Below are 14495 nucleotides of genomic sequence, written 5' to 3'. Positions count from 1 at the left end.
GGATTCTGTCTTTCTGTACCGTCATGCAGCTTTCCGATCTTCCCTTCCCTTTCCCTACATACAAACAATCGGCCATGTGTTTCTCTCTTAGATTCCCATCAGGTCAAGTGAGTTCCCGGCATCACTGATAATTGAGACAACACGCTCAAGAGATAGCCTTCTCGGGCCGCGAGGTCGAGAACCGTATACCTGGTCGAAAAAGCTTGTTGGCCGCCTTCTTCCCAGACTGGGTTGTTGAACAGGAAGGCTTGTTCCCGTCGTCTCGATACTAGCCCGTCCGTTGCTGTTGTTTGCTATTCGAGCTCAAGCCGTACCACCTCGACTCCTTCGAAGAAGGTCTCGCGCACATCACGACAGATCCCGACCCTTCGAAAGACATTGACTCTGGCATCATTTGCCGCATTCCGCGCTGTTTTGTTGCTTTTTTCCTGAAGTGCCTGGGGGTTGGACTCGAGCTGTAGCAGGAGCATTGTCTTCTGGCCTATCTGCATGCCATACAAGTCCCTTTCCGCGCCGTCTGCCACGTATCGCCCCCCGCCGCAGCTGTTGGGGTGGTTGTCCACGGCAAGAACAAAATAGTCCAGTTGTCCCTCGATGGGTTGTCTGTTCGGCTCGTATATGACCAGCTGGCCGTGTGCAGGGTTTCGTGCGTGGACGTGGCGAGCAATATACTTCGAAAGGTTGTACTTGGTCCGGCCACCGCGCACTGTTGTCATCTCGGACCACTCAATCTTTTCCGACTCGGGGGACATGATCTGTCGCAGGTGACCTCGCACGGAGACACGCCTCTTCTTCGCTCCCTCCTGGCACGCACGAAGGATATCGGTTCCCTTGTCTTGCTCCTTCTCCTTGGGTCCGACAGGATCCCCGCTCCCACTTGAGCCTTCTTCAAGTAACTCAAAGTTGACGCACCGCTTGAAGCTCTGCTTTGTGCTCACGCCGGTCCCGACAGGAAGAGACGCCCAGGACCAGCTCGGGGCGATGTCAACCAGGGCTTTTCGCGGATCTGCCGCCGTCTTGACCGACCACGCCAGGTCCGCCGGGAAAGTGTCGCGCCACAGCCCCGCGAGATATTCCTGGCCGATTTTGTGGTCGGGGGAGACATAGGTCGAAAGATACTGTGCGGCCAGGCCAGAGATCGCGGGGAATCTGTCCGTCGGCTCGGTGATTTCCCGTGGACAGTAAGCCTCCACGAGATCGTTCCATTCATGGTGCAGTCGAGCACGTTCTCCGGTGAAGCGAAACTTGATGAAGACCTGAGCCACGCTCATCTGCTGGAATCCATCCTGGCGTTCAAAGGACGTGGTGGCACTGCCACTGCCACTGCCGCTGTCGCCGGGTTTCCCTGCTGCGCTACGAGTGACGACTTCTGTGTCCTGCTTCTCCCCGCAAGACCAGTAGACTCTCTGGCCGCAGTAGTACAGCAGTCTCGGAGACAGTCGTTCCTCTTGAAGCGTCCACGCGCGTTTGGACAGTGGTGCGGTGGCCCTGACTTCGTTGAGACTCATGTCGTAGTTCACGAGCCACTGACCTTCAAAGTAGAACGGGACGACGGTGTAAGTCCACGCCTTCCGCGGCCACACGAGCCCGTCTCTCGAACTGGTGCTTGAACAGGCGCAGAGCGTCAAGATGGCGTTCCCGTAAATAACATGCATCCTCGAGGCCTCTGCATTCCAATCCTCCCCGGCATCGTCGTTGCAAGCTTTACAACGGTCGCCGTCACAGCCATCGTAGCTATCCCCTCTGCCGTCTTGATCATCATCATCATCATCATGCTCTTGAGGGATAGTGTCCTGATCCCATTGAATTTTCTGAGCAATGCAGATTTGATCAACCCACAAGTATTTGAGTCCCAGTCGACGAACCACGCTCACCGCGTCTCGTATCGTTTTGGGCAGCGCCGCCACGTGAAAAAACACCATCCGCTTGTCCCGATTGCACGGCGTAGTTCTGCCCTTGGCACGTCCCTGGCCCCAGCAGTAGCTCAGTGCGACGTACTCGAGTATCGCGTTCTTGGGCAACTCCGAGGTGTCGACCAGCCTCAAGATCGTCTCCGACACGATCTTAATCAGTCGCCGGGGGTGCTCGCCGGACTGGGTCAGGCTGGCGCAATCGTGATGTTGGCGACAGTCTCGCAGCCACGACTCGATCTGGGGGACAGCCGAGACGAAGGGGTCCTCTCGGAGCGAAGGACGGTGGATATTGGTGGTCAGAGCGATGTTTACCAACGTGCCCCTGCTGCTGTCTGATGACGACGACCCTAGACGGATTTGTAGCGTCGACGGAGACGGACCACGAGGCCTGGGTTCACTTAAGGGATCGCCTCGTCCTCCTCCTCCTCCTCCTCCTCCTCCTCCTCCTCCTGACAATCGGACATACACCGGTGCATCACTCCCCTCCATCGTCCGGACCTCCTCACCCGTGATCCAGGACAGCAGGAGAGCCTGCCGAACGACTCTACAGCCCCGGCACTTGTCGCGTGCGCATTGATCGAGGTCCCCATAGCTGGCATGCAGTTTGATGAAATCGGTCTCCCGCTCGCCTCTGCTCCGTGCTCGGCGTACTGCGCGCTCGATTTCGATGAAGTTGGGACATCGCAGTTGGCTCTGGCTGTTGGGCTGCAGTCGTTGGGGTCTATTCCACCACCAGCTCATCATCTCTGTGATGCACTGGGGCCCGAAGGGGCACTGGACATCAAATATGGCTTTCAGCGCAACTTCGTGGGCAGCGGCGGTCGTCGATCCGGCTCCTCGGCTGTAGGACGGTCGGCCATTGTAACCCAAAGTAGGTGGTTATGATTCCGTAAGGATATTAACGCCCAACTCAGACAATTTTCTCTCCTTGGGGTGTAAGGGCTGGTGGTTTCAGATGACGTGGTGAGGGCGGTTAACTAGCCGCAAGCCAAAGGTGTGGCTGATGGCCCCAAGGCGATGTTCGTGGTGCTCGAATAATAGTACCGAGTCCCATATACACCCCATCTAGGCGTATTCTTTGGCTCCAAGGCTTACAGGCTTACAGGAAACATCACGGCAGGATATGGCACAGGTAAAATGAACGATTGCTCTAATTCAGACCAAAAAATACGTACTCCGTATGATATAGATCTGCCATACCCATACTCCATCAAGACCCTTTCATTCCAAGCCTACCTCTATCCCCTATGGATCATTCCAACTCCACTGCCCCAGTTTCCCCCTTGAATCGCTTGAAGTTGTCCACAATCGCGGCCACGTCCAGAGCTCTACAGAAATCAATTGCGTCAGTTCATTTGCAGTAGAGCATTGCAGGCGATGGAGGGCAACACGGACACGGCAAGGACACCAAAGGCACAGGGCACCACAAAGGCAATGCTCTCAGCGGCTGCTCGGCCCCATACCAGGGCCAGGATGGCTGTCGCCACGGCAAAGACTCCGCCGAGGGTTACGCTCAGGTAGAATGTGGTCTTCAGGTTCAGCATGCGCTTGTCCTCGAAGCCAGGCTCAGGCACGCTGTCGGCGATGTTGCGAAAGCGCGACGAGACGGCGCCGGTGATGGTGATGTTGGAGCTAGCCTGGTGTTCATCATCCGAGTCAGAATTCCGAAATACCTTCCCCAGATATTGAATGAATGGGTAAACCGCCTTGATCAGCTCGGGCCAGGCCAGAGCAGGAGTCAAGCCACTCACTGCTGCAAAGGAGAGAAAGGTCGTGAACATCCAGTATGGCCGCGAATTGAAGTGGCTAAACGGGTCTGCCAGCGCCGACGCGAAGGACGTGATGATGGCGCTGCACAGGAACATGATATTGACGCCGATGCAGGCATATTGGATCAAGCCGCCCAGACCCGGGCCGGAATTGAAGTTTGCTAAAAAGGCGTGCATGGTAGACATCTCTGCAATATGCGAATTCACTGAGGGAAGAGATGGAAATGAAAGACTTGGTTGGGCAAGGCAACAGAGATAAACATTGTCGACCGGCAATAAAAGGGTCGTTTATTGCCAGCCTGGAACTGCGCCTCAATCTGGCGTTTGAGGTTTCAAGGAACGCTGTCCATGATTGGTACACATACCCATGTAGGAATGATACTGTGTAAGGCGTCCCGAGGCACAGGGTTTATGGGGGCTGAATCAACCATGGCGTTGGTAGGGGGACACAGTGTCGCATCCCGCCCCCAGAGTCGGTATACACATAAACACGGTCTGTTTGTGCATGTATACCAGGTACAATGGCGAAGATCTGGACAACGTACCTGGGTGGCCGTCTTCAGGAAAAGTGCGGCCTCGTGGCTATACCGCCATCATCTCTGCGACGAAAAGATTAAAAACAGCTGATGTGCCGAGTGACGAGTGAATGTATCAAGACTGACTGAAAGTCTGCCATTGTCGTCGAAAGAGATTGATTCAATGCGCATGCATACGGCCTTCGAGAAGCACAACCGACAATAATAACAGATATTATATCCGAACAGGCTAAATACAACAGCATCTGTGCGGCATCTTGGCCGCGATATCCCGCACACTATGATTATCATCATCAGTTAATGGCGATGATGAAATTCGGACTTCGGCGAGCCTCCGCCATTTCTCGAAATATACATGTATTATTTACATGCTGGCACCTACAAAGTACATATATGTTTCCACCCTTCATCTATCCAACGCAATTTTGTGGCTACTGGATCCAACCCGTGGCTTGATTTACCTTCTCAAAGAGCCCAATGAGCAGCTGGACATGGATGTGACCACGTTCCTTGTGGATCTCAGACAGGACTTTTGATATTTGATCTTTGATATTTGATATATAATACATATTCCTCCATCGTCGACTTCTCCTTGTGGACCACTGGAGACTGGCCCGTCTCCCACCGCCACAACAATGTCAACAACACAGACAATGACAATATTGCCTTCAGCACCGGCCACAGAGACGTTCGAACTGAGCCTGAAGACGCCGACCAAGTCTCTGCGCGAACTCACCCGCCACGTCGTGCAGGGCGGCAAAGCCTCCTTCCCCACCGTGAGCGGGCAGTCTTCTTCATCAGACGATGAACAAGATGACGGTGTGCACGGCGAGGTCCCTCCGCCCGTGACGGCCCAGCCTGTCGTGCAGCGCTGGAATCTGCCCCGGGGAAACATTGGGCGTCTGGGATTTGCCTTCTTCTCGTTCATCGTCACGGGGCTCAATGATGGGGCTGTGGGAGTACGAAGTTCTCCGTCTATTTGACCTCCCTTTGTTGAACTTGATTGAGATGTACATGCTGATGTGGACGGACGGACTCTTGCTCGCTAGGCACTCATTCCATACGTAAGTCCCGTCTCGTCCCGTCTTGTATCCCTTTTCCTCTTCTTGAGAAAAAAAGGATCTCACACATCCATGTACATGCAGCTCGAGAAATACTACCACCTGAACTACACGACCGTCTCGTTGGTCTTCCTCACCCCGTTCGCAGGCTATTCGCTCGCCGCCTTCACCAACGCCACGATCCACACGAAGCTCGGCCAGCGGGGGATCGCGGTCCTGGCGCCCCTGTGCCATATCGTCACCTACGCCGTGCTGTCCGCGCACCCGCCGTTCCCGGTCCTGGTCGTCATCAACACCGTGTCCGGCTTCGGCAACGGCCTCACCGATGCGTGCTTCTGCGCCTGGATCGGTGCCATGGACAAGGCCAACGCCGTGCAGGGCATGCTTCATAGCTGCTACAGCCTCGGAGCCTTGTTCGCCCCGCTGATCGCCACGTCCATGGTCGTCCATGCGAAGCTGCCCTGGTACACGTTCTACTACTTCATGGTGAGTGCGACGGTGACACTCCGAGCCAAAGGGGATGTGGGCGGGACATTCCTCCTCCTCCTCCTCCTCCTCCGAGCAAAGATGCTGGGAGTGAGTTCTAATTGCTAACGCTCTGGTATTCCGTCGGCAGACCGGCGCTTCAGCCCTGGAACTCATCGGCCTCAGTATGATGTTCTGGCGCAAGACCGGTGAAGTGTACCGGATCGAGCACCCACGAGACACCGAGGCCACGGGCGGCCGCACGAAAGAGGCGCTCAAGTCCAAAATCACCTGGATCTGCTCGGCATTCTTCTTCACGTACATGGGCATCGAAGGTAACGTCCGATTTATTTCAGCCCCTGTCTCTGCCATTCCAAACCATATTGTTATTTTCCTCCTTCGGTGCCTAGGTGTATAAGTACACGCTGTCAAGGAAAGAGTCGACTTACTGACATCCATCTTCCGACATAAAAAAGTCGGTCTGGGCGGCTGGATCGTGACGTTCATGCTGCGCGTGCGCTCCGCCTCGCCCTCGGCGTCGGGATACTCGGGCACGGGATTCTGGGCGGGCATGGCGCTGGGCCGGGCGTCGCTGGGCTTCGTGACGGAGCGGTTCGGCGAACGGGTCTGCATCACCGTGTACCTGGCGCTGTGCCTCGCGCTGCAGCTGGTCTTCTGGCTGGTGCCCAAGTTCATCGTGTCGGCCGTGGCCGTGGCGTTTCTGGGCTTCTTCCTGGGCCCCATGTTCCCCGGCTGCGTGATGATGGCGGCCAAGTTGCTGCCCAAGCACATCCACGTCAGCAGCATCGGCTTCGCCATGGCCCTGGGCGGCACCGGCGGCACCGTCTTTCCCTTTGCCATCGGCGCCATCGCTGCCACTAAGGGCGTCAAGGTCCTCCAGCCCATCATCCTCGCGCTGATCGTCGTGCTGTTGGGTCTGTGGTTGAGCTTTCCACGGGTGAAGAAGAGGGAATAGTTGGGCACGGACAAGCAAGGCACCAAGGCTTCGGCAACTCAATGGAGAGGCAGGGTTTTGTTTCCATTTGGGAAATATGTCATACCTACCTACGGGGAGCCAAGAAAAGGATGACAAGCTCCACGAAGAATGGCTCGTTTAGGTTTCCGACTCCTCGAGTCGTCGAACAGAGCCGTCGAGACGGCGCCGGGATGATCAGATCGCCATCGGGGAGGTTTCTTTTACTAATGAGGATCACCTTCTCTATCTCCGTATCCTCTGGTGCCACATGCACCGCCCAACGACGACGTCTCAGCCTCAAATGAAGACTTGCTCCTCGCCTCGCTTCGTCGAACGCCATGAATCTCGACGACAATTCATTACGGCAGCGGTGACGGAGCTATTGGGGAGAGCCCGTCTCCTCCTCCGGTACGGAACGGTGACATTTTGGCCCCTGGACAAGAGAGAGGGAGAGAAAGCCCTGTGGTATGAGTGGGTTGCGACAAGACAAAATACCGGGAAGGAAACTTATGAGATAACTCTGTATACGCCCCGAAGAGAGCCACAGTTATCCGACCAGGGAATTGGATCACCTTCCTTACTTACTACCCTGATTGACTGACTGACCTGATTCACTTGTGCACACACTATCCAGGCCTGCAGAACCTTGATCATCCTTGAATCAATTCGTTCTTGTGGTGGTGGTAGGGAAAACCACCTTTGGACACTGTGCTCGACAATTGAGATAAACTGGTCGCCAGTACATACGACACACACACACACACACACACACACACACACACATCATACAACACATAACCCGGAAATATATACTCCGCACACATAACCTGCCTCTGTGTCCGCGTCCGTCTCTCTCTTCCTTGCCCCTTTTCCCGCAAACAAGACCATTTCCTATGCCGGGTTGGATGGTTGAGTGGGAACATGGCTCCAATAGTCAGTGGTATGGAGGCCTGGGGGGTATCTTGGGTATCTCGTGCCATGTTGTCTCATATCCATTATGTTTTCGTTTTCAATTCTCTTAAAAAACACACAAAAAAGCTACAGTGAGCCCCCTACCTGGTGGGTGCTGTTCCGTTCATCGAGCTCGTCACGCAGAGGCCGTTCACTAGTCCTGCCGCCACTGCCGCCCTAGTTGTTCCCGTTGTGTCATGATGTGCGATAGCCTTTTTTTGGAGGAAAATTTTTTTCTTTTGTATCCTTGGATATCCTGATGCCTCATGAATTTGTACAAATCCAAGTCCTCGGTCAGGAGCGGAGGCGGAGGCTGCTCCCTTCATAATCAATTCGTCAATCGAACGCTGGGGTAGGTCTGATCTGTTTTGGTTGCCTCTTTGATTCCTTCCTTCTCTTTCCGTTCTTTCTGCCCTCGGTGCCAAGTTTGTGAGATGGTTTTGGCGCCCTATCGCACCACCACTACCGCCATCGGACATGCACCATTGCTGGTATGTTTGACCGCGAAACGCGCTCAGGCCTTAAATCTCTTCCTCCCGGCAACGTCCTCCTCGACCTCGCTCAATTTTCTCCTCCCCTTGGCCGCTGTCCGGCTGGTAGCAGACTTGTCTGATTTTGGAGTAGTCACTTCGCTACTCGGCACGCTCTCGATCCGCCCACCACCATCTGGCTCGGTATACTGGGTCGCATGGTCGTACTTGACATTTCCCGAATTGCCGCCGTATTGATCGGGCACCACCCCACCACCTGCACCCATGCCAGCGCTCGTGCCATCAAAGCCCCCGAACCCAGCAGCACCATCGTTGCTCAGATTTCCAAACAGCTCGTCGTCATCCTTGTAACCGAAATTCATATTATCAGCCGTCCCGAGTTGATCCCCACCCAACCCAGTGCTGCCAAAATCGTAGTTTCCATTGCCGTCACTGGGGAAATCGCCAAAGTACTCGTTTTGGTTCAGAAAATCGTCAATATCCAACGGCGGAGGTGGAAAGTTTTGGCCGTCACCGATCCCGGGGATCGAGCCTGTGGGCGAAAGTGGTTGCAGTAAGTTTGTAAGATTTTGAACAGATTTATCTTGTTCCGCTTGCAGCTTGGCAAGGTGTTCCAGGTCCGCTTGGGTGCTGGCGAGGCGGCGATGGAAGTTCGGCGGCCCGGGCGGGGGGGTGGCATTGATCAGCGCATTGTCGTTACCGGCGGGTTGGTTTGCGGAATTGTTGATCATGCGGAGGACATCGGCGCGCTGAGCTGTGGACAGTGGCCCCGTGCCGGAGGCTGCTTCGAGGTTGCTGAGGACATGCGAGAAGTCTTGGGCGGGGGTCGTCGGGGAGGCTGCGGCGTGGTTGTTTCTCGCATTGGCGTTTTGAATCACGGTCATCATGTCCCGGGAAGGCAGATCGGTTCGGGCTTGGTTGACAGTGGTGCTGTTGGGGCTATGAACCCCGACGTCGAAGACCTCTTCGAGTTTTGGCGAGAGCACAGATTGGGCTTGGCCGTTGCGGTGGGATGTTGGCTTGGGAGTAGGATAGGGACTGTTGCCGGAGCGAGGGGACAAGGTGCTCGCCCGACCCGGCGGTTGTTGCCCGCCTCCATTGGTCAGTAGCAAAGGCTGTTTCTTAAACGGCTTCGCAGGACTGCCGTCGAGGTTGATATCTTTGAAGTTGTAGTCCTCGACATCAACGACATTGCCCTGAGTCGATGTGTCGACAGGTATCGCATTCTGAAACAGGTTTGCAATGCCTTGTACACTTTCGTGGCTCTGAAGGCTGCGGTTATAGACCGTGGCGAGGAAGGTGAGGATGGCATTGATCGAGTTCTCGTGTCGATTGTGCTGGTCTTGGAAGGTGGCCGCTTGCCCGTATAGCTGTTCATGCTCACGCTTGAGTTGCTGCATCATGCGAGAGATTTGCGTTTGCTGGTGTCGGATGGCTGCTAATTCACGCTGCACACTCTTAAATTGATCTTGCGTGAGAGCCATGTCATTGTTTCCCAGCGTGATCTGCCCAGGTCGGGCACGTACTCGGGTGTCGGCCGGGATCGAGTCATCGACGTATTCATCCACCTCTTCCTCGTTCTGGTCGTTGTCAGTTTTTCCTTTGCGTTTCGAGGCAGGTCCGCCGACGTTCTTGGGTTTCTGTATCAACCAAAGCAAATCCGGGTGACCCCGGCGGAAGTAGGGGTTCGAGTATTCACTTGGACTCTTGTTTTTCCGTTCGCTGGCTCTCATGGAATTGTCCGAAAGGCCGACTTTCTTGTGAAAGCCGTACATGTTGAGTTGACGCACGAAGGAGGCGTAGTTGTTGTGTTTGAACAGTTCCGGGATCAGTGTCTTTGCAAACTCATCCTCATCCAAGACAATGAATGAGTTGCCGTCGTCTGACCAGCGGATGAGGTCAGTGTTTCTGCCATCCTCCAGGAAGCTATATACCCGTTAGCGCGACTTCTTCACCGTCCCTCGAGATTCGATTTCTTTTACCTGTTCAGCTTCTGAACAAAAGGAGGTATCTGTTTTCTCCTCAATTGAGCCTCTCTCTTTGCGACTTGTGCTCTTGCCTCCAATACTGATATATCGTCTTCCCACTCCGGATTTGGGGGTTGCACACCTCCATTAGGGTGCTCCATCCAGCTATTCCCGTCTTCGTTCGGTCGAGGGGGTCGCGCGGCAAGTTGAGCGACATGTCGGCGTGTCAGTTGATTCGAGGGCTGAGGGACAGGTTGAGGATTGCTCGCAGGATAGGCACTTGCGTTCATGGCGAAGCTGGCGTCGTTGTATGAGGGAACAGCAGCAGGCTGACCGGTCTGACCCCACTGCAGAAACTGGTCATTGGAGAGTTGCGGCCCGAGGCCGTCGTTGAGTGCGGGCGCGGGATTCTGCATCTGAACCGGGTAAGAGACCGGATCGGCGCCTGGCGCAGGACGTTTTCGAGAGAAGCCCTGCGAGGCCATCGTCGCGGGGAAAAGAGGAGCGGACAGGCGCAATGGAAGTCGAAGGAGGAAGAATTCACACGGGTGGGAGGTGGGAGGAGCCGAAGTTTGCGAGTGGTGAAATTGTCAACGTGGGTGAGACTCGATACCGGCGACAAATCGGCCAAGAGAAAACCGTGAGGAGCAAAGTATCAGAGCGAAGTCGACGTGCCTCAGATCGTGAAGGTTTGTGTATATCGTCGGGTGCGTGCAGGCACAAAGTCCAGAGGGCAGGCGGGCTGAGGCGTCGAACTGCGATATTTGGTCGAGATTGCGATGAAGGTTATGGGACAGCCGACCGGATGACAAGCAGAAACCAGCATCAATTGCCCAAGCGTATTCAATATATCTTTATACCAGTCACAATGCACAGGTGGTGTGATTGAGCGCGAGCATTTTCAATGGCATGAATTGGGAAAGTCCCGGATCTGCTGGTCCTGATGGAGTTTCTTTCAGTCCGCAGTGTAGGATGTGAGTTCCTAGGGAGTGACTGTCTGCCACTGCGGGCGGGAGCCTATGACATATTGTGGGTGCTCAACAGTGCGAGTTGCGCTAGCTATGGCCACCATGGCCCAGCCAACCAAGCGGCGGCCTCATTCTGTCCCACTACCCAGTAGGTGCCCAGTTCCCGTCCATTCAGTCCAGCCTTGCGGATCACCAGGAAAACCTTTCCCCCATGCTAACCTAGCTGAGTACTGTCGCTGCTTGGGGCCATCACGATCCCCTCTCTATCAGGTATCCTCCTGCCTTCAAGGCTTCGGCTGTCCGATCAATTGTCGAAATCTTGTCATGGTCTTGTCCCATTGTTCAGGGTGAGATTGTGCATAATCCTTCACCACCTTCACAGCTCTCCAATCCTCCTGCATGTGCTGAGCGCTCTTGGTCCCATTGAGCACCGTTACACTCCCCAACCCCAGCACCAAACAGTACAAGGCCGACTGGGGGCTGATGCCAAGCTGGTTCGCCAAAGCACCCGCTTCATTCGACCAGACGAGTTTCGGATTGGCTGACAATGTCCAGAAGCTCTGATAGATGATGTTCTGCTCCCGACAGAACTGGCGCACTCCAATGTCAAACTTGGTGTTGGGGTAAAAACGGTTCTGGACCACGCTCGGCTTGATGCGGACGCGCTCGTAGATATCCATCAACGTGAACAGGTTGCAGTTGGAGATGCCCAGGTTGCGTATCTCGTTGGGCACATACTGCTCCAAAGTCTGCCAGACTTCCACGGTCTCCTGGATGGTCGACATCGGTGAATGTAGAACGAGCGTATCAATATAGGGCTCTGCCATGTCGTCTCCCTGGACCACGTCTGCGAAATTGAAGTTCTTGAGGGACGACATGACCGACGCATTTACCTGCTCTGGAAGGGGGCTCTTGGGGTCGTAGGGCATATTCTCTACATCTTGACCGCCCACGCTGGTGAACTTGGTCTGGATGTATACTTCAGATCGCTTGATCTTGCCATCCTTGATTGCCCGGGATATCCCAGCTGCGACCAGATCTTCTCGGTAGTGTTTGGGTTGAGCGGCAGTATCAATGGCCGTGAAATCGTTGCAGAGGGCCTGGTAGACGAGGTCAGCCGTAGCCTCTTTTTTCCACGCCGTCCCGTATACGAAGGCGGGCAAGGCAGGGATCACATATCGGCCGGACAGGTGTGGCGCGTGCAATGCCAGCTTCTCGAAGATTGCGGAGGTCGTCATATTGCCTGGTCTGGCGTCTGACTGGGTGTCTCAGCTAGGCAAGGAAATCAACCGCAAGCGACGAGATGGTCAAATGTTTCTGGGTCACATGCACGCCAGGCGTCAACTAGACCACCAGGGACCATCATAATCTGTCAGATAAGCAGACTTCATTCGCGGTTGAATCCAAAGGTTGCGTTAGACGAGTATCAATCATTTGCTGTGGTTGATCGAATGAGGTAGTTTACATGACGCTGCAGCAAATCATTGGCAGACTTGATCCTTCCCCCCTGGGCCCCGGAGCCCTAGACTTTGGCCAACCACGGCGAACGCAGGTGTAAATGCCTGCTTGCATCTTCGACCGGTTAGGATCCGACCTTACGAATACTCGCAAGAGATCTTACCCGGTAACAAATATCTTGCCCTGATCTTGATGTCTTCAGACAGGATTTATTACTGCACACGTGGGGAAGTTTGCGACACTTCTAAATTCAGCATCCTTCCTACGGGCGACAGGCTAGTGACGTCGGAGATTTTACGCAGTATTCCCTTGTGCCCTTGTTGAATGAACGGATGGTAACACAATCTAGAGTGCTGTGTGAGCTGCTGAGCAACCCAGGCTATCAAGCGTTGTTGCAGATCTCCTCCAGGTCACCAGGTCATTTCGAGAACTCGATCTTTTGAGCCTATGTGGCAGCCACCAAGCCACGCGCCTTTGCTTTCGTCAGTCGTAGTGCAACTTGCGACTCCCACCACTTCAGACATATTTTTGGCCTGGCCTTCACCCATGTATTTGGGACAACTACTGCGTACTGTGGCCCCTGGCTGGCGCAAGCCCACGTCCACCTGAGCGCCACTCGTACATTCCTCCAGAAACCTAACGACCCGTCACGGACATGATCATGGTTCGTGCCTAGCGATCCGCTACTACTGACTACAACGGGCCCGGACTTCCACCCACGGGTTGGTAGAGATGGTGGCTCACAAGGTGAGGCAAAAGACTGGGTCGCGCAACAACGAAATGCTTGCATCAAGCTTGCTGCCTAGCAGTGGTGCTCAGAAGGATGGGAGCCCCATGGAATCCAGGTCTACGGCAAAGCCAGATGGAGCAGTAAAAGGGGTACGCGGCCGAATGCCAATGAGGGCATGGGTCTCAGGGGTGTCTGCTCGATGCAAGGCTCCGACGGCCTGATTAGGGAGTTCGGGACCAGGCAAGTGGATGGAGGGATATGAAACCGAGATTTCATAGTGGCGAAGCAGCTCTGAAAGGAGGGCGTCAACGGGCCCTGCCTAGACTCATTTATGGGAAGATGTCAGGATAAGGACGAACAGGGGTTGGAGGAGGACGTGGTAAGACGGTGGAGGAGTTTGATTGCTGTCGGCGGACACTCCATCTCCCATGACCCGGACTGTTTTCCCTAGCCTCCGGATAGGCCCACGACCGTTCTTGTGCCAAGGTCAATGAGCAACCCGTTATGGTGATCTTCCTGACCCGGGTGCTTCAATACAGCAACGGGACAACAGCCAAAGAGACACTGCAGGACGGAAGGCGTTGTGGTAAGATGGAATCAGTGGTGCACCGGGAGATCGTGGCTGTCCATCATTGCTACTAGCTCGCCTACCCTTTTGGCTGGACCACCGCTAATCAGGCCTAGTCGGCAGCTTAAAGTGCCACCGACCCCCCCAGCTTGAACTGGCTTCTGGGGCTGTCGACGCAGTTTAATCACCGCGAAATCTGAGGATTAGTGGTGGGCAACTATCTGGTTGGTCACTTGCGGGTAGCAGCCACCCCCAGGGGGGAAGGGAGGGACCACCGCGCCTTTGACCGCTGGGCACTGCTGGCCTTCACCTGCTGCTCTCCGTGCTAACTCTCTAACTTTAGTGAGTCGGCCTCTTCGCAGCCAAAAAACTTCTCCTAATTTCTTTGTCTCAAAACAACATCTTGGACAAAATCTTTCCCCGTCTCTTTTTTTTTAATTTGACACTCTCCCTTTCCTCAGCAATATTCAGCTGTTTGCTACGTGATCCCTTACATCTTGTCCTCCGGCGATCTTGTCTACGCTGGTTTAACGCTTGTCCATCCCTATCATGACTCGCCGTTCGAGTTAGACGCCCCTGTCCACGTCCACGTCTTTGTCCCTGTTCGAACTTGTTGCGGGAATTTGACTCGACTCCGTATCC

General features: G+C 54.8%; 5 protein-coding genes across 5 annotated transcripts; 1 reads left to right on the top strand and 4 right to left on the bottom strand.

The window, feature by feature from the left end:
* Nucleotides 1–293: 293 nt before the first annotated feature.
* On the bottom strand, nucleotides 294–2657 carry AYL99_03759 (hypothetical protein; the record flags this gene model as incomplete). The annotated part of the gene is made up of 1 exon (XM_018835273.1): nucleotides 294–2657. The coding sequence occupies one exon, from the start codon at nucleotides 2655–2657 to the stop codon at nucleotides 294–296; it is 2364 nt and encodes a 787-aa protein (XP_018694923.1).
* Nucleotides 2658–3165: 508 nt separating this feature from the next.
* Nucleotides 3166–3868, bottom strand: AYL99_03758 (hypothetical protein; the record flags this gene model as incomplete). The annotated part of the gene is made up of 2 exons (XM_018835272.1): nucleotides 3166–3241; nucleotides 3309–3868. The coding sequence occupies 2 exons, from the start codon at nucleotides 3866–3868 to the stop codon at nucleotides 3166–3168; spliced, it is 636 nt and encodes a 211-aa protein (XP_018694922.1).
* Nucleotides 3869–4853: 985 nt separating this feature from the next.
* On the top strand, nucleotides 4854–6720 carry AYL99_03757 (hypothetical protein; the record flags this gene model as incomplete). The annotated part of the gene is made up of 4 exons (XM_018835271.1): nucleotides 4854–5177; nucleotides 5364–5855; nucleotides 5896–6079; nucleotides 6221–6720. The coding sequence occupies 4 exons, from the start codon at nucleotides 4854–4856 to the stop codon at nucleotides 6718–6720; spliced, it is 1500 nt and encodes a 499-aa protein (XP_018694921.1).
* Nucleotides 6721–8185: 1465 nt separating this feature from the next.
* AYL99_03756 (hypothetical protein) lies at nucleotides 8186–10614 on the bottom strand (the record flags this gene model as incomplete). Its single annotated transcript, XM_018835270.1, has 2 exons — nucleotides 8186–10088; nucleotides 10145–10614. 2 exons carry the CDS (start codon nucleotides 10612–10614, stop codon nucleotides 8186–8188), a joined length of 2373 nt encoding a protein of 790 aa, XP_018694920.1.
* Nucleotides 10615–11381: 767 nt separating this feature from the next.
* AYL99_03755 (hypothetical protein) lies at nucleotides 11382–12335 on the bottom strand (the record flags this gene model as incomplete). Its single annotated transcript, XM_018835269.1, has 1 exon — nucleotides 11382–12335. The coding sequence occupies one exon, from the start codon at nucleotides 12333–12335 to the stop codon at nucleotides 11382–11384; it is 954 nt and encodes a 317-aa protein (XP_018694919.1).
* Between the last annotated feature and the right edge of the window lie 2160 nt (nucleotides 12336–14495).

This window comes from Fonsecaea erecta (assembly GCF_001651985.1).
Source record: "Fonsecaea erecta strain CBS 125763 chromosome Unknown Scaff3, whole genome shotgun sequence".
Taxonomy (NCBI): Eukaryota; Fungi; Ascomycota; class Eurotiomycetes; order Chaetothyriales; family Herpotrichiellaceae; genus Fonsecaea; species Fonsecaea erecta.
The sequence above is the reverse complement of the archived record's forward strand: the minus strand, read 5'-3'. Positions and strand labels throughout refer to the sequence as shown.